We start from the raw sequence: 19,017 nt of genomic DNA on the forward strand, positions 1-19,017 counted from the left end.
GTAGCATAGTGGTTAGCACAATGCTTTACAGTGCAGGTGACTTGGGTTCGATTCCCACTGCTGTAAGGATTTGTATGCTCCTTGGGACCGCGTGGGTTTCCTCCGGGTGCTCTGGTTTCCTCCCACAGTCCAAAGACGTACCAGTTGGTATGTTATTTGATTATTGTAAATTGTCCCATGATTAAGATACGACTAAATCAGAGACGTCTGGGTGGTGTGGTTTTAAGGGCCAGGAGAGCCTATTCTACGCTGTATCTCAATAAAGTAAAATAGCCTGCAAGTATGAGAATAGTGATAGTGGAACCACTGGGAAAGAGGTGAAGGGAGAGGGGATCCAGTGGATGATGTGTGTAAGGAGTAGGGGGACCAGCGGGTGATGGTGCGGAGTGGGGAGAACGCAAAATGCCCCAAGAACGGGAGGTCTGGAAGTTGGGATGTGGTTACCCGGAGTGATAGGCCTTGCTCTTCTGCGCCCTCTGCTGTGAGAAGGCAATATCACACCCCAGACAGTGCATGGCACTGGCTACAGGCCCCTCTGACCTGTCCGCAGAGAAAACACAGTATTCATCTCACAAGGCGGACTGGGATTTGAAAGCTGCTGCCTTACTGAGGTGAAAAATTGTTTCCTCTTCATCGTGTCCAATTAATACAAGTCAGCCTGTTTGTCATACCTACTTGACATTTTATAATTAGCAGAGATAGGGGATGAACTGAGATAGCCGGGAGGTGTTATATTACAAAACTTCATTTATTTTATTATCGTCATGTTTAATTTTCAGTGCACCCCACAGGCTGCTGAACTCAGCCCAGTGCTGTAGCTGCCAGCGTCTCCACGCAGTCTTTCACAGTGTCGTAGAGAATGCTCTTCATCTGAGGAGACAAAAAGCAAATGACGTATTAACAGACGCTGAATGGAACAGGTACCACGTTAAAGAACTGAGTAATAAGGTCACTGTGATATTCTTTTCTGGTCACTCCCTTCCAGGAACATATTAACTCCTCCACAGCCCAACTTTTCCTTCTGTCTCTCTACCTCCTCCCCCACTCCTCTTCTTCTCCCATACACCTCTCTCCTCTATCTCTCCCTACCCTCCTCCTCTTCCTCTGCTCACTCACCCACTTCTGCCCCCCTCCCTCCACCCCCACCTCAGCTCCCTCTCCCTCCCCTCCTCTCTGTAAGGCCTACCTGCACATGCTAGAGGAACAACACCTTATATTCCACTTGGGTAGCCTCCACCCTGATGGCATGAACATTGATTTCTCAAACTTCCAGAAATGACCTCCACACCCTCCTCCTTCACCATTTCCCACCCCCTTTTTCCTCTCCCACCTTGTCTCCTTGCCTGCCCATCACCCCCCTTTCCTTTTCTCCATGGCCGCCTGTCTTTTTCACCAATCAATTTCCCAGCTCTTTACTTCATCCTTCTTCCGCCAGGTTTAACCCATCACCTCATGTTTTTCTCTCCTCTCCCCTGCTTTTTAAGTCTTCTAAGCTTTTTTTCCCTCCAGTCTTGCCAAAGGGTTTTGGCCCAAAACATCGACTGTTTACTCTTTTCCTAGATGCTGCCTGGCCTGTGGAATTCCTCCAGCCTTTTGACTGTGTTGCTAAGGCCTACCTGTAGTTTGTGTCCATTTTGCATCAGAGGCTTGTTCTCTCCCGTGAGAGCCCTTGTTGTGAATGAGTGTTTGATGTGCTCTGGAGAGACGAACTGTTTAGTGACAGAGATACAACTGCTGAGGTACTGCACCTGTAAGGGAGACAGACAAGGAGATCAGCTGCCACTCACGTCACCGGCGGGAGCCCGCGGGTCCGTTCCACGGCGGCAGTTCGCTGCCCATCAGCTCTGAACTTTCTCCGCCAATATTTGAATAAGAATGTATAAAACCTTGTCCCGATCATCAGTGATGTTACCTGATAGGTGGTTGCAGTGGGAATGAGGACTGCATCGCCCCTGAACTGCAACACCGCCCGGCCCCGGATTCCACTTTCTTCAAGAAGTTTTGTCCTCAAGCTCTGATCCAGGTAACAGCTCTGAACGGAGACTTGATCCTGACCTTCGGCATCCCCTTCCCTCACCACCTGAAAACACAGATCATAAGGCATAGGAGTAGAATTGGACCATTTGGCCCATCTCATCTGTTCTGCCATTTTATCATGGCAGATTTATTTTCCCTCTCAACCCCATTCTCCTGCTTCTCCCCCCCCCCCCCCCCCCCCGTAACCATTGACACTCTTGCTAATTTAGAATCTATCAATCCCCACTTTAAATATATCCAGTGACTTGGCCTCCACAGCCGCCTGTGACAATGAATTCCACAGATTCACCACCCTCTGGCTAAAGAAATGCCTCCTTGCCCTTCCATTACGAGGCTATTCCCTCTGGTCCTAGACTTACCCACACTAGGAAGCATTCTCTACATGTCCTCTCTATTTAGGCCTCTCAGGATTAGGTTTCAAGGAGATCTCTCCCCCCTTCCATTTTTCCGAACTCCGGCACGTACAGGCCAAGAGCCATCAAATGCTCCTCATACTTTAAATCGATTATTCTTGTAAACCAACTCTGGGACCTCTCCAGCCTCAAATGCCAGAAACCTTTTTTAGATGGGACCAAAAGCTACTCACGGTACTCCAAACGTGGCCTAATCCTTATATATCCCATTCTGATATGTCTATCCATGGCCTCCTCTACTACCAAGATGAAGCCACACTCAGGTTGGATGAACAACACCTTGTATACCGGCTGGTTAGCCTCCAACCTGATGACATGAACATTGACTTCTCTAACTTCTGTTAATGCCCCTCCTCCCCTTCTTACCCCATCCCTGACATATTTAGTTGTTTGTTTTTTTCTCTCTCTCTCTAACCATCACTCTGCTTGTTCTCCATCTCCCTCTGGTGCTCCCCCCCACCTCCTTTCTTTCTCCTGAGGCCTCCCATCCCATGATCCTTTCCCTTCTCCAGCTCTGTATCACTTTCACCAATCACCTTTCCAGCTCTTAGCTTCATCCCACCCCCTCCGGTCTTCTCCTATCATTTCGCATTTCCCCTTCCCCCCCACTACTTTCAAATCTCTTACTATCTTCCCTTTCAGTTAGTCCTGATGAAGGGTCTCGGCCCGAAACGTCAACAGTGCTTTTCCCTATAGATGCCGCCTGGCCTGCTGTGTTCCACCAGTATTTTGTGTGTGAGGCTTGAATTTCCAGCATCTGCAGATTTCCTCGTGTTTGCCTTATAACGTCTCAGCTTTCCATCCTTGCTTTTCTATTCTGGTCCGCTTGAAACCAATGCTATCGTTGAATTTGCCTCCCTCATCACCAACTCAATCTGCAAGTTAAACTTCAGAAAATCCTGCATTAGGACTCCTGCGTCCCGTTGCACCTCCGATTTTTGAATTTGCTTCCCATTTAGAAAATAGTCTATGCCTTCATTCATTCTACCAAGTGCTTAATCATACACTTTCCCTACACTGCAACTCCATTTGCCCCTTCTTTGCCCTAATCTGTCCAAGCCCTTCTGCAGACTCCCAGCTTCCCTCAACCCTACCTGCCCCTCCTCCTAGCTTTGGATCGACCACAAACCCATCAAGTAACATGAAAATTAGCAGACCCAGTACTGACCCCTGTGGAACACTGCTAGTCACGGTCAACCAACCAGGAAAAAGGCTAGTTTATTTCTACTCTTTGCCTTCTGATAGCCAGCCATTCTAATGTCCATTCTAGTATCCTTCCTGTATACCATGGGCTATTACCTCGCTTCGTAGCCTCATGTACAAAGCATGTCAAAGGCCCAGTGAAAATCCACATAACATACATCTAGCTGCTCTCCCCTCTCTATCCTGCCTGTTACTTCCTTAAAGAATGCCCAGAGATTTGTCGGGGATGAGAGGTGGCTAGATAGAGGTACAGAGATGAGATGCATAGAATGGATATCCAGCACCCATTTCCCAAGGCACCAATGGCCAACAGAGAGGAAATAATTTTCAGATGATTAGAAGAATTTATGGGGTGGGGGGGAAATGTCAGAGGTAGGCTTCATACTCAGTGTAATAATGCACTGCTGGGGGTGGTAGCAGAGGCAAATGCATTAGGGATATTTAGGAGACTCTTTAAGCAAACGAATGAAAGAAAAAATTAATTGCAGGAGCAAATGGCTGGATTATAGTAGTTTACAAGGTCGGCACAATTTTGTGAGCCAAAAGGACCTGTACTTTCTGTACAGTTTGACTTTCAATGTCATTACCTACATTAACTGGACTGGACAGCAATATACAGGAAGGGAATTTATACACACAATCCCAGAAGCTGCCCTTAAATGTAATCTCAAACAAAGCTGTTAATTGTACACACTGTGAGTGAGAGAGGGAGGCAGAGAGAGGGAGAGAAGCAGAGAGAGTGAGGTGCAGAGAGAGAGGTAGAGGTGTGGAGAGGGGGAGAGAAAGGGAGAGAGAGAGGGAGAGCTCTGATCTCTGATCTCCCTGGCTCCATTTGTTTGAAGAAACTTTAAGAAATATTGTCAAACTAGTTTGTAAACTGGTTTACAAATGCTATTTTACTTACTTATTGAGATAAAATGCAGAACAGGCCTTTCCAGCCCTTTGAGCTACATTGCCCAGCAACCAAACTATTTAATCCTCGCCTAATCACAGGACAATTTAGAATGACTAATTAAACTACTAACCAGTACATCTTTAAATTGTGGGAGGAAACACACACGGTTCACGGGGAGAACATACAAACTCCTTACAAATGGCGCCCGAATCGAACTCCCTAACACCAGAATGCCCGAGCTGTCGAAGCAATGCACTAACCACTCTGTTACCATGGTAACATGTCACATGACAGCATCAGCGGATTCAATGAACAACATAAATAGTTGGTGGGAAGTTTAATAGCTTAATTTTCCTCTCATAAATGTACCTGACTGTAGATATGTAATTATATTGAACTATCAGAACACCTTAAATATTATTGATGTAGGCTACTAGAAATGTATAGTATTGATGTATAACCACTAGAAATTTGTTCATCTGGAATGTAATTCATACAGCTTAATATCCTAATTTATTGTGTACAGTTCTGGTCACCGAATTATAGGAAAGATGTCAACAAAATAGAGAGAGTACAGAGAAGATTTACTAGAATGTTACCTGGGTTTCAGCACCTAAGTTACAGAGAAAGGTTGAACAAGTTAGGTCTTTATTCTTTGGAGCGTAGAAGGTTGAGGGGGGACTTGATAGAGGTATTTAAAATTATGAGGGGGATAGATAGAGTTGACGTGGATAGGCTTTTTCCATTGAGAGTAGGGGAGATTCAAACAAGAGGACATGATTTGAGACTTAGGGGGCAAAAGTTTAAGGGTAACACGAGGCGGAATTTCTTTCCTCAGAGAGTGGTAGCTGTGTGGAACGAGCTTCCAGTAGAAGTGGTAGAGGCAGGTTCGGTATTGTCATTTAAAGTAAAATTGGATAGGTATATGGACAGGAAAAGAATGGAGGGTTATGGGCTGAGCGCAGGTCGGTGGGACTAGGTGTGAGTAAGTGTTCGGCATGGACTAGAAGGGCCGAGATGGCCTGTTTCCGTGCTGTAATTGTTATATGGTTATAAGGGAGAAGAGAGATGAACTGTTGTTTGTTCAAGTTAGGAGAATCGGGGAGGGAGGAGTGTAATTTAACATTAGGGAAAGCTGGAGTTTCTACGTGTGCGGCAGTGGGATTTGCCCTCAGGAGAGGAGCCTCTCCGTCACAGTTACTGCAGTCGGGAATGGTAGACTGCCAGTCACCAGTGGCCTGCCCTGCCTCAGCATATCGTTAGGCTGTGTTGGTTGTTAAGGCAAACAACACTTTGTCACTGTATGTTTCGATGTACATGCCATAAATAAACAAATCAGAATCCGAGATGTGGATTAGCCCCGGGACTGTTGTGTGTATATACACAGGCTTTAGCTAGCGGTGGCAGAGTAGCGAGGCTGCCTCGTGTCAGGGGTTGCATTGTCACGACTCTACCCCCTGTAAAGCGTAGACGAAGTTCAGTTTACGATGGTTAGTGAGTGATAATAACATTGGCCAGAACTTCTGCGAAGCCGTGGTAATTCAATCACTAAACACAGGGAGCAGGCAAAGCAGCAGTCCTCGGGCAGTCAAACCTAATCCTGTCAGCTGACAGCTGCTTTGAGTGGTCAATCACACAGCCTCAGTGTTTGCTCACCCCTCTCGAATACTCCATAAATGAGCAAGATTTGAGAAAAACACCTGGAGCAGAAACTGGACTTGTTTTGGGGGACTTTGAGGTTCATGTTGCATGTATTTCTGGATTCCAGTTACTTCCCCCCCCCCCCCCCCCCCGTGGCTTTTGAGTGGTTTGATCGGGGCAATAAGGACCGGAGCTCTTTGGCAAACACCGGCTCCGCAGCCTGCAGTGGGCTAACGGAGGCGGCGGTGACACCCAGTTTGGTGTTTGATCCTCTGCACGTTCGCTCGCTTTTTGCCATTTACATGACCCGTTCTTTTTACACGTGTTGCGTGTTTTCTTCGAACGGGTTCCATGGTGTTTCTTTGTAGCTGCAGGAGGACGAATCTCAGATTTGTATTCTGCATACTGACTTTGATAATGAATGTACATTGTACCTTTGAATTTAGGTATTTTAACCATTCAAATCTGCTCCGCCATTTAATCACGGCCGATTTTTCTTTCCCGCAGTCCCAGTCACCTAACTGCTCCTTGTAAACTGCAACCCTCTTACCAATCAAGAACCCAAAGACCTTCAACAAACCTTCAAACACAACTTGGACTCCACAGCCCTGCAGGGGTACGAATTCTACAGATTCACCAACCTCTGGCTGAAGAAATTCCTCCTCATTTATGTCCTAAATGGATGTCCCTTTATTTTGAGAACGTGTCCTTAGATCCTAGACTGACCTACTAAAGGACACGTCCTTTCTATGTCCGCCTTATCCAACCTTCTGGCATTTGGTAGGTTTCAGTGAGAAACCCCACCTCCCCCCACACTCATCGTCCTGAATTCTACTGAGTACAGGCCCAGAGTCATTGAAAATTCTGCACATGTTGAGCCTTGAATGTGCATATTATTCTTGCGAGCCTCCTCTGGTCCTCTTACGGAGCCAGCACCACCCCTCCTTAGATACGGGCCTAAAATTGCTCACAATACTCCAAATGTGGTCCTTACAAAGCCTCAGCAGTACATACCTGTTTTTATATCATAGTCTCCTCAATATGAATGCCAGCACTGCATTTGCCTCCTTACTTCCAGCTCAACCTGGAAGTTAAGCTTACAGAAAACCTCAATTTGGTCTCCCAAGTCCTTCTGGCAGCTCCAGTGTAAGTTCTCTTCCTATCCAGAATCGTTCTACAATGCCTGGTTACAAACTGGGTCATTTTGTCTCTAACAAATTTACCTTCTGTAAAAACTCCTTTATCCTCTCTGTGTCCTGGCTGGTATAGATGTGCCAGAGAGCTCCAGGCCTCTCATTTGGGTCCCTCAGTCGCTTTATTATTGCGTCATCCACTGCGTCTCCCTCCAGGCTGGTTAGAATTGCTGTTTAAAATAACACAACAATTACTGTTGACAGGACACACAAGGGTGACCTTTGAAATCATTCCCCGTCAACACAGCTTGCTTCCCTCAGACAGACTTTGATTCTCAACTTGTGGCTTTGCAAACCGCAAACATTAATGAGAAACACGACTAACCTGTGGGCACCAGCCTGGTCACGTTACATACAGTATGAAGCTCTACTCTCAATACATCCTTCCTTGATGCGAAGGGTTGGCCTTCCAGCTTATAGATTAAAGACGAGCATTACTTTGTCACAAGTACGTGGAAACATACAGTGAAATGCATTGTTTGCATCGACTCAAACCAGCTGTAGGCAACTGACAACTGTCGCCACAATTCCGGAGCCAACATAACAACTAATCCTAACTGTACGTCTTTGGAATGTGGGAGGAAACTCAAATTTAAGAAGCTCTTAGATAGACTCATAGATGATAGAAAGATGGAGGTTTATAGAATATAGAAGAGTAGAACATAGGAACAGGCCATTCGGCCCACAGTGTTGTGCCGAACTAGATGATAAGCAAATCAAAAACACCCAAGCACTGATCTCTCCTACCTACACCAGTCCACACCCCTCCATCTTCCTTACATCAAAAGGCCTGTACAGTATTATGTTGTTCTACATGTAACCAGAGTACTTAGGGACAGTGTTACTTCTAACAGACAGTGGCAGGAATCGAGCCCCGACTGGTGATCACTAACACTGTAAAGTGACTGCGCTGACCAATACGCTAGCGCGTCGCCCCAGTAATACTTGCTTTGCTGACAGTGTGAGAGAGCTTCAACTTTCCTGAGGGCACTGGTCTGAATTCTGACATCAAATTACTTCCCATAATTTGATCCCATTTTTAAAAAAAACATTGCCAACCCATCTTCCGCTCTCTACCATTCTCTTCGGTTTCGGCTTCCGAGAATGCCCATGACTAGCTGCTGATGCTGCCTCTATGTTCTCCAATCAATGCAGCAGACATACCCTGGTCACGTGGCTGCACGTCACTGTGTGATTACAAGCAACTCCTCTTCCTCACTACCTGCCACACTTGTAAGCTGCCTTGTTAACTTGGCCTCCGTGGCCTCCTAAGCTGCTATGATCAGGCCACACTCTGGTTGGAAGAGCACCACCTCATCGTCTGCCTGGGTAGCCTCCAACCTGATGGCATGAACACCGATTTCTCTAGCTTCTGGTAATTTCTCCCCCATGCCCTTTCTCTCTTTTCCCATTCTGGCTCCCCTCTTACCTCTCCTCACCTCCCTCTGGTATGCCTCTTCCTTCCCTTTCTCCCATGGTCCATTCTCCTCATTACAGATTCCTTCACCTCTTTAAACAATCACCCCAGCTTCTCACTTCATTCGTCCACCCACACACCAACACCCACCTACCTGCCTTCTCCCCTCTTCTGATTTCACCCATCATTTGCCAGTTTGTAATCCTTCCCCTCCACCACTGTCCTTTCCTGGCTTCTTCTCCCTTGCTTTCCAGTCCTGATGAAGGGTCTCGGCCCAAAACGTCAACTGTTTATTCCTCTGTGTATTTTCTGCCCGGCCTGCTGATTTCCTCCAGCTTTTAATGCAAGTTGAACTTGTTGTGTTTTTTTTCCTCCCAGTGCTGCCTCAGTGCACTGTTGTAATGAAATGGTTGATAGCGTGCAAATCAAGGTTTTCAGTGTCACAGAGATAGAATATTTAAAAAAAAAAATCAATTTATAAACTGGGTGAAGGCCTTTAGCCTTGCACTGAAAACTGATCAAATGGTGGCAACTCCATTTTGTATGGAAGGCAATTGTACTGACCCCATTAGAGACCCCGATCAACCGACTGACAAGCTGGATAATTTGTCTTTTGGTTCACTGTTCTGCCATAACAGGTCCATGGTTCACTGAGGTCAGCCCGTGATGTGGAGCTCTGTGTAAACTGACGCATGTTGAACAGGTTTTGGACAACGTGAGAGTGACTATGACAATGCAATAGTCTTTCACAATAGTGAATAATCTTTAGAAATCCTATTAAGTCCTAGTGCAGCCTGAAGCTTCGCAATATGTCACAGAAACCCAAACACGTTGCTTCGAGGACAATATGAATCTTGCTTTGCGGTAAAAATAGAAAATAGGCAAAATGCTGAGGAGGTCAGGCAGCTTTAGTGGGGACAGAAAGAGTCAATGTTTCACGGGAGCTCATCAGAATTGAAAAGAGGAAAAATAAACTTGTTCTAAATCCTAGGGAAGGGAGAAGTGGGGAGAGCAAAGAGAACGTCTGCGATAGGCTGCAGAGGTATTTTTTAATGATGGACTAGAGATGTGGGTGGCTGGGTGGAGATGTACCTCTACCAAAGGTCGTGTAAGGTGCTTCTTCCTACTGCTAGCCTGCAGGTCATCCTAGGGCAAGGTGTAGCACCTGCTTAACACCACCCATCCACAACCCCCCCCCACACACAGATCAGGGTCACATGAAGCCACGGGAGCAGGTGGTGGACGCTCGTATGAGCAGCCAGTGCATATCACAAGTCCCGGTTATGTGACCACTGACGCCAGGCAGACTATCTCTGAAGAGTATTGATAATGGCTGGGGTCACCCGTCTTGGAAAGACACTGCCCAGAAGAAGGCAATGGCAAACCACTTCTGTAGAAAAATTTGCCGAGAACAATCACAGTAATGGAAAGACCATGGACCATCCACATCGCACGACTTAGCATATAATGATGACGGTGATGATAGATGTGTGAGCAATTTTGTTTCACAGACGCTGGAATGTGCCACCAGGGGTGGTAGTGGAGGCAAATAACAGGCATTTGAAAAGGCTCATAGATAGGTACATGAATGTGCAACGAATGGAAGGATGCAAAAGAAGGCCACAACCTTGTTGTGGCTTTAGAGGCTTGCGTGCCTCAATAATCTGGAGAACTTTGTCGACTGGAGTCAAGGCTTTATGCTTTGGCTCTTGGTAGGGTCAACCATGCCAAGCAGGTCAAAAGGTAGAGGCCAGACTAAGAGTGGTCCACCGGTCCTCCTGGTTCAGGGGTTCAAGCTCAGGGCTAGCAACCCTGCTGTTTCCGTAACAGTTTTGTTGATGAGGAATCCTTCTACATCTGAGTGTGATGGTATTCCTGAGTCTCCACCTGGGACTTCTTTCTCTAACAACCGGTTTTTAAGGTAGTTGTTACCCTGACAACGCCAGTCCTATCAGACATTCCCTCTGATCTTTTCACCCCTTCACCTCTTGCACAGTCCATTTTCAATGAAGAGTGCTTGAAATGAACCATTGACTCTGCTTCTCTCCCCACGGATGCTGCCTGTACTGCTCAGCATTTCCAACATCTCCAGTTTTTTTTAAAAATTCTAATTTTACATTTTAAGATACTCAGGCTGACTTCATTCACTGAAGCTGTTGATCTATCAACAGCCGAAACCAGCACAACATGGGTCCACTACAGATGGACTCCACGACAAGGCTAACACTACAAGGGAATGACCTGGCCAAAGGTCACATGCACACAAGGCGAGGAGGATCAGAGACTGGCAGGGAGAGTGAGAGCGAGCTTTCAATGAACCTTTCTCCAGGGTGTCCCGGTCCTCTTTTGGTGGCTCCGCGTGGACCAAGATGTGAAGCGTGTCTGTCAGTTCCAGGTGGAGATTGGTACTTCCTTTATTACCATCATCCAGGCTCAGGCCTGCAAAACACACACAGTTTTCTCATCAAAAACAACTTCTAAAGAACAATTCTAAAATTAAGAATGTCATTCTAGCCCCAGCATGAAGCTTCAGATCCAGAGATTGATGAGATGTGTCCCAGGTTGCTGTCAGAGATCGTCAGGGCCCCGATGGAGACTGTTGAATCTCTGCTGGACATACTTGAGGAGCCACATTACTAGAGAACAGCAAAATGTGGCACCTTTTCTCAAGGGGACAAGGGATAAGTGTGGTACGCAAGGGATAAGGAAGTTATAGGAAAAATATTGGAGGGCCAGGATTAATCCATAATTGGAAAAGGCAAGGATTAATCGACGTCTGTCAGAACTCCTTAGTTGGGGCGGATCCTATCTGATGACCAATTTGAATTTTTTTTTTCTGAGGAGGTAACAGAGAGAGTGGAGGGCAATGCGGTTGATGTAGTCTGCATGGAACTTGGTACGGCCTTTGACAAGATTCCAATGGGAGATGGACTTAAAGGAATCCAGGGCAAATTGGATCCAACATTAGCTTGGTAATAGGAGGGTTGTTCCTGTGAATGGAAGCTATGAATAGTGATTCTGGGATATTTATGGTTTGTTATATACAGTATATTAACAATCTGGATGTGAAACTTGCAGATGACATGGGAATCGATGGTGACTGCTGATAGTTAGGATGGAAATCACGGGTTATAGCATGATACTCTTGACTTGCTAAGATAGGCAAAACAATGGCAGATGAAAAATAATCCTGAATGGAAAGGATCTGGGTCTGGCTCTCAGTTAATGGCAGGAGTCCATAGCAATAAAAAGGGTTGGGAACTCCTGCTCTAGAGAGTATTAAGAAATAGAGGGACCTTGGTGTAGAAATCCAAAGTTGACCACACAGATAGATAAAGTGATGAAGATGTATGGGGTACTTGCCTTTATTACTAGGGGTGAAGTTGCGCTAAAGCTATTTAAAGCATTCATCAGGCCATAGCTGGAATACCACATACAGTTCTGGTGGACACACTGTGAGAGAGGTGTGATGTACTGGAGAGGATATAGAGGAGATTCACCAAGATGATCATTGAGATGGAGGGTTTGGACATGCCAGGATCGAGGAGTTGAGGAAGCCGAAGGGGAATCTAGGAGATGAACAAAATTACAAGGGGCATAGATAGAGGAAAAAAAAGATATTTTTTCCCCCAGAGGTGTTTGAAACCTGAATTTTGTGGTAACGAGCAGGATGTTTAAAGGGATCCGAGGAAAAATTTTGTTCACTTGGGGGGTGGCTGGAATCATGAACAGACTGCCTGAGAGAGTGGTGGAATCTGCGACTCTTATAACATTGAAGAACATCTAGAACACTTGGATTGCCAGATATAGGATATAGGAGGCTGGAAAATGTATAGATGGGTACTTCATGGACACAACGGGCTGAAAGATTCATTTCTCTATGACTCTTGAAATGGATCAGGTGGTGAGGTCCCCCATTCAAAGTTGAGTCAGAGTTTCTCATCTTCACCAGAGTGAAGTGACGCACAAAATGCTGGAGGAACGTGGAGTTCTAATCTACATATAGTATCTATCTATTTATATATTTAGTGACACAGCATGGAGAAGGCTCAACAACTCCCGACTAAACCTAACTAATCATGGGACAATTTACAATGACCAATTACTCTACCCAGTAGGTTTTGGGGCTGTAGGAGGAAATTGGACCACCTGGGGAAAGCTCACACTTTCCACAAGAAGGATGTACAGACAGCGTCAGAGTTGAACTTCAAGCTCTAATGCCCCGAGCTGTAACAGCGTCACGCTAAACGATGAAGGGTTTCAGCCTGAAACATCGACTGCTTATTCCCCTCTACTTTTTGCCTGACCTACTGAGTTTTCCCAGCATTTTTTTTTTGTGCGCGCGCTTCTCAAGATTTCCAGCATCTCTAGTGCCTCCACGGGAATACTATTGTCAGCCAAGGGTAGTACTCGTCTCTGAGTTAGTAAACAGTTGGCTTATTTCCAACTCTTGAGGGATGAGCAGTAAAAATTAGGTTGACACTGTCATGCAACACTGTGGGAGGTATGTACTTTATTGCAAAATTAGACAAATGTCCCCTGCTCTGTTGGTAACATGCTGGTTCAGCTTTCCTGAAAACTCACAGAAGAGGGTAAAGTTCTTACAGACAAAGGTCCCAAGGCCCTTTCTGAAGACAGTTAACTCTGGGGCCTGGCCAGGGTCATTTATTTCCCCCTCATCTCAACTTTGCACCACTGTACGTGGAAGCCTGCTGTCGCTGATTGGTGCTCGACAGTAGAGCAATCTTTCATTCGGTATGTGCCACGTCATATGACATGGACGATCACGGTCTTTTGACGAGCATGGTTGTTCTTGGCAATTTCCACCCCCCTCCCCCACCACAGAAGTGGTTTGCCATCACCTTCTTCTGGGCAGTATCTTTACAAGACAGGAGACCACAGCCATTCAGGATGTTTGCCTGGCATCAGAGGAGTTGTGAGATGCACCAGCTGCTCACATGACCAGCCACCACCTGCTCCCACAGCTTAACGTGACCCTGATCAGGGGTAGGAGGAGTGGGGGGAGACTAAGCAGATGCTACACTTTGCTCAAGGGTAACAGAAGGAAGCACTGCCTCACACTAGCTTTGGTAGAGATATATCTCCACCCCGGCACTCTGTCACAGCAATCAAGACCTAAAAGTCACAGGGCGATGCTCACCGTACACACTGCACACCCTCAGCTCCAGTTGCGATTTGGCAGTGTCCTCTGGGAAGCGGGACACGAGGTTCAGTTTTCCGTCATTCCTGGTGTACTCTGGTAACGGCAAGCTTCTGTGCAGCTCCTCGAACCTGCAGAACAGGAACAGGGTCACACCGGCCTCGAGGGGGCAGCATGGTAGCCTAGTGTTTAGCACGACGCCATTACAGCACCCGCGGCCCTGGTTCAATTCCCTCACGCTCTGCACGGAGCCTGAACGTTCTCCCCATGACCAGGTAGATTTCCTCTGAGTTATCTAGTTTCCTGGCACGTTCCAAAGTCGCACTGATTAATAGGTTAAATGGTCACAAGGGTGTAATTGGTCAGTGTGGGTTCAATGGGTTGGAAGGACCAGTTACTCTTCTGTATCTCCGAATAGAACACAATAAATAAAGTACATTCATTGGCTAAAAAATGGGATGTAAAGGTTTGGGGGCTTGTGGATGTCTCTGTCATTGGCTTTGCTCCCCTGCTGTAAAGGGAGAGAGTGGAGAATTGGGACCAGCTGAACTGCTCTCAGAGACTTGATGGGCCAAAGGTGCTGTGACCATTTGGTGTTTCTGTCTATTTGGAGTTCCTACTTGCTAGCCATTTCAATTCCCCATTCCAACACTCCTATGCCTGGCGTTAACCCCCTCCGCCACCAGGAGCAGGCTGAACACAAACTAGAGGCACAGCGCCTCATTCATCCCGAGTAGTCTACACCCTGAAGGCGTGAACTTGGAATTCTCCAGATTCCTGACTCCACAGTCTCTTTTCTCTCTTTTCCTGATCTACCACTGAAGACATTGACATGGACCACCAGCACAAGAAAGCAGCATCCATCAAAGATCCCCACCATCTAGGCCATGCCCTCTTCTCACTACTACCATTGGGTTGGAAGTACAGAAGCCTTAGGCCCACACCACTTCAGGAATAGATATTATCCTGCAACCACCAGGACCCTGAACTGGTGTGGATAGCGTCATTCACAACTCAAACTGATTCCACATCCTACAGACTCTCTTTCAAGAACTCTTTACAACTTATGTTCTCAGTATTAATTTCTTATTTGCAAAATTCATTAACTTCACATTGATGTATGTCAGTCTTTATGCGTGTTTATTTCATGAAATTTTATTGTATTACTTTTTTTTCTTCTGTAAATGCCTGCAAGAAATTGAATCTTAGGGTCGTACGTGGTAACATATGTACTTTGAACCCAGTTCTTCCTCTATGCCCCAACCCCTTCCTCACCCTGCTCCTTTCCCCTTCTCAACATTTCTCCATTAGTCCATCACCCACACACACTTCCCAATGGGACTCTTCCCCCACTGCTCACCCCTTCACTTGATTCCATGTTCCACCTTCCTCTCCCGTCTGATTCCATAAGACCATAAGATATAGGAGCAGAATTAGGCCATTGGGCCCATTGAGTCTGCTCTGCCATTCAATCACGGTTGATCCTTTTATCCCCCTCTTCAACCCCGTAACCTTTGATGTCATGCCTTAAATACACCCTATGACCTGGCCTTCACAGCTGCCTGTTGTAATAAATTCCACAAATTCACCAGCCTCTGCTTAAGGTGGTCATCAGCTTCAGCCCTTTGTTGCTGCTTCCGATCACCTCCCAGTCTCTGCCGCTATTCCCGCTCTCCCCTCCTCCATCTATCATCTGGATCCACCCATCACCTCACAGTTCTTGCTGCACCCCTTCCCTTCACCCCTTTGAACTGACCATCCATTTCCCCTCCACAGATGCTGCCTGACCAGCTGAGAACCTCCAGCATTGTGTGTTGCTGTAATCCATCTGCATCAGCTAGCTTGCCATGGGGAGGAGGAGCAAGAAAGTCTGCAGGCCATCTCCAAGTACAGTGGCAAAATTACCTTCCTAGCAGATTTGAAGTCTGAAGAAAGGTCTTTAGGGACTTAGAGCTAGTAAACAATTAAGAGAGGCCATTCCAATTTACCTTCACAATATACTACACGGTACCAACTACATGGTTGTTTAAACAATTCAGATGATTCAAAGTACATTTATTAATAAAGTATGTATGCAGTATACAACCCTGAGATCTGTCTTCCCACAGACAGCCACGAAACAAAGAAACACTGTGAAACCTATTGAAAGCATATTAGACACCCTCTCTCCACGTGCAGAAAAAAATTGCACGAACGGCAACAAGAAAGAGCGAGCAAGAACACAGAATATAAAACACTCAAATGATCCGTACTCAGTTCAGCAACTGCCGGCCACCCCGATTCAAAAATCGCCCAAAAATAGCAAGAGGAAAAGGAGTGACCAGAAACCAGAAAACACATCATAATGCGAACTACAGTCCAATCCACAAATCACATCAATTAAACCTTGCTCCTGAACAATTCTCCGACAGCACCGAAGGAGAGAAAAGTCATTTAAATGCAGGGACGTTCCTTTGGGAATAGCTTCCCAACCATAATATATGATCTCTCTCCCCATGTCCTTATTTTGATTATTATTAATGCATCCCTCTTATTCATTCTAACTTCCCACAATAGTCACACACACACACACACACACACACACACACACACACACACACACACACACACACACACACACACACACACACACACACACACACACACACACACACACACACACACACACACACACACACACACACACACACACACACACACACACACACACACACACACACACACACACACACACACACACACACACACACACACACACACACACACACTTACTTCCAGGCAAAGAACTTAATTCCGTATTCTCCGTTACCTTTACACTGTGCTTTCCATCTCCCTGATAACACACCCTCAACATTTATAGATTCTATACCTTCCATCATGAGTCAATAAAACCATTTGCCACTTACTGAGCAGGCATCTGTTCACAGAACTCCTTTTCTGAGGCACAGTAATCTAACCGCAAGATCTTCGAGCTTCTACCCTTGAGTCTGTGGCAGCCTGCAGGAAGAACAGATAGTCTATATAAATCACTTTGTCTGACAGTTGGAGAAGCGATGATCTATTTCACTGTAACATCCACAACTGCTTATTAAACCAGTTCATGAACTCTTCAGTGAATTTATAGAAACCAGGGACTCTCAAATAATAGAATCTAATCAAGAGGCTCAGAAAATGTGGAACAGTCTGCAGATCAGGGAGCATCAGTGGGCAAAGCTAATCTTAGAGGTGAGTGGCATTTTATCTAGCATTTTCTGATTTCGCTTTACAATTTCAACATCTGTTGCATTAATCCTTTGTTTAAAAATTCAGGAGTGTTACTTAGCCAGGAGGGTGGCGGGGTGAGATACCTCTCTACCAAAGGAGGTGTAAGGTGCTGCTTTCCTCCGCGAGCCTGTAGGTCACTCTTGGGTAAGGTGTTGCCCCAAGCAGCTGTGGAGGGCAAATCTTTATGTACCTTTAAGGAAGAGGCTGATAAGATTCTTGATTGGTCAGGACATGGGGCTGAGAGGGAAAGTGGATCAGTCACGATCGAAAGGCACGGCAGTCTCGATGGGTCAAATGGCCTAATTCTGCTCCTATATCTAATGGCCTTATGGTAGCACTTGCTTAGCACCCAACCCCACCGGAGTCACGTGAAGTCGGATGGTTATATGAGCAGTTGGTGCATATCACAAGCCCTGGTTATGCGACCACTAACACCAAGCAGACAAGCTCTGAAAAGTATTGATAATGGCTGGGGTCACCCATCTTGGAAAGACACTGCCCAGAAGGCGGCAATGGCAAACCACTTCTGTAGAAAAATTTGCCAAGAGCAGTCATGGTCATGGATAGATAAAAGAGTAAGAACAAGTGTGAAGTGGGGTCTTCTCCACAGGCAATAGAGACAGATGGAAGACCATGATCGTTCATGTCATATGCGATGACACGTAATGTCGGCACGTAATGATGATGATGAATTTAATAGAGAGTTAGGGCCTTGGAGAGTTGACATTGAAGAGAGCTCAGGGAGTGAGCTGGAGTTAGGGCATAGAATAATACATCAACTGAGACCATATTGACCAAAAGGTCTCGGCTCGAAACGTCAATAGTGCTTCTCCCTATAGATGCTGCCTGGCCTGCTGTGTTCCACCAGCATTTTGTGTGTGTTGTTTGAATTTCTAGCATCTGCAGATTTCCTCGTGTTTGCTTTTTATGCTTGAGTTTACCTTGGAGTGAAACTCATTGACAACACTGAGGTACTCACTGGAGTTGGTCTTGAATCCTTCCCAAAACTCCTTACTCCTCGCTCTGGTCAGGACAGAGTGGTCCCTGCAGTTGACCAAGCTCACACTCTGCTCTCCCAGGTCCTGCCTCAAGCACTCAGGTCCCCAGGAGTTACTGTCTGTGGCTGTCAGGACCCCAGACACCAGCACAGGCTTCAGAATAAAACAAAAACAAAATCAGTAAACATCCAGGACAAGAGTCTCTTCAACTAATGCAGAACAGTACAGAGGAAGCTTTGGTCTGGATCTAACCCATATTGTGTCTGCACTGAGAATGTTTCATGTGACAGGTTCCCAACCTAGTGTTCATGAACCCCTTGCTTAATAGTATTGGTCCATGGCATAAAAAAATTAGGAACCCCAGCTCTATAACCATATAACAATTACAGCATGGAAACAGGCCATCTCGGCCCTTCTAGTCCGTGCCGAACGCTTACTCTCACCTAGTCCCACCGACCTGCACTCAGCCCATAACCCTCCATTCCTTTCCAGTCCATATACCTATCCAATTTTTTTTTTTTTTTTTTTAAATGACAATATTGAAATTGCCTCTACCATTTCTACTGGAAACTTGTTCCACACAGCTACCACACTCTGAGTAAAGAAGTTCCCCCTCGTGTTACCCCTAAACTTCTGCCCCCTAACTCTCAACTCCGTTGTTTGAATCTCCTCTACTCTCAATGCAAAGAGCCTATCCACGTCAACTCTATCTATCCCCCTCATAATTTTAAGTACCTTTATCAAGTCCCCCCTCAACCTTCTACACTCCAAAGAATAAAGACCTATTGTGTGATG

At 46.0% G+C, this 19,017-nt stretch overlaps 1 protein-coding gene across 8 annotated transcripts in view; it reads right to left on the minus strand.

Moving 5' to 3' along the window:
* Window positions 1-729: 729 nt before the first annotated feature.
* Window positions 730-19,017, minus strand: part of LOC140734783 (probable JmjC domain-containing histone demethylation protein 2C) — a 103,495-nt gene continuing 85,207 nt past the window's right edge. For all 8 annotated transcript variants that reach the window (XM_073059300.1, XM_073059291.1, XM_073059326.1 and 5 more), the window contains 8 exons: window positions 18,204-18,375; window positions 16,867-16,957; window positions 13,961-14,091; window positions 11,119-11,238; window positions 7,413-7,552; window positions 1,913-2,080; window positions 1,617-1,748; window positions 730-870 (listed from right to left, as the gene is read on the minus strand). In XM_073059300.1, the coding sequence (XP_072915401.1) occupies window positions 802-870; window positions 1,617-1,748; window positions 1,913-2,080; window positions 7,413-7,552; window positions 11,119-11,238; window positions 13,961-14,091; window positions 16,867-16,957; window positions 18,204-18,375 (1,023 nt within the window). In that variant the 3' untranslated portion in view covers window positions 730-801. The remainder of the gene's footprint in view (window positions 871-1,616; window positions 1,749-1,912; window positions 2,081-7,412; window positions 7,553-11,118; window positions 11,239-13,960; window positions 14,092-16,866; window positions 16,958-18,203; window positions 18,376-19,017) is intronic.

Source organism: Hemitrygon akajei, chromosome 1 (genome assembly GCF_048418815.1).
Source record: "Hemitrygon akajei chromosome 1, sHemAka1.3, whole genome shotgun sequence".
Lineage (NCBI taxonomy): Eukaryota > Metazoa > Chordata > Chondrichthyes > Myliobatiformes > Dasyatidae > Hemitrygon > Hemitrygon akajei.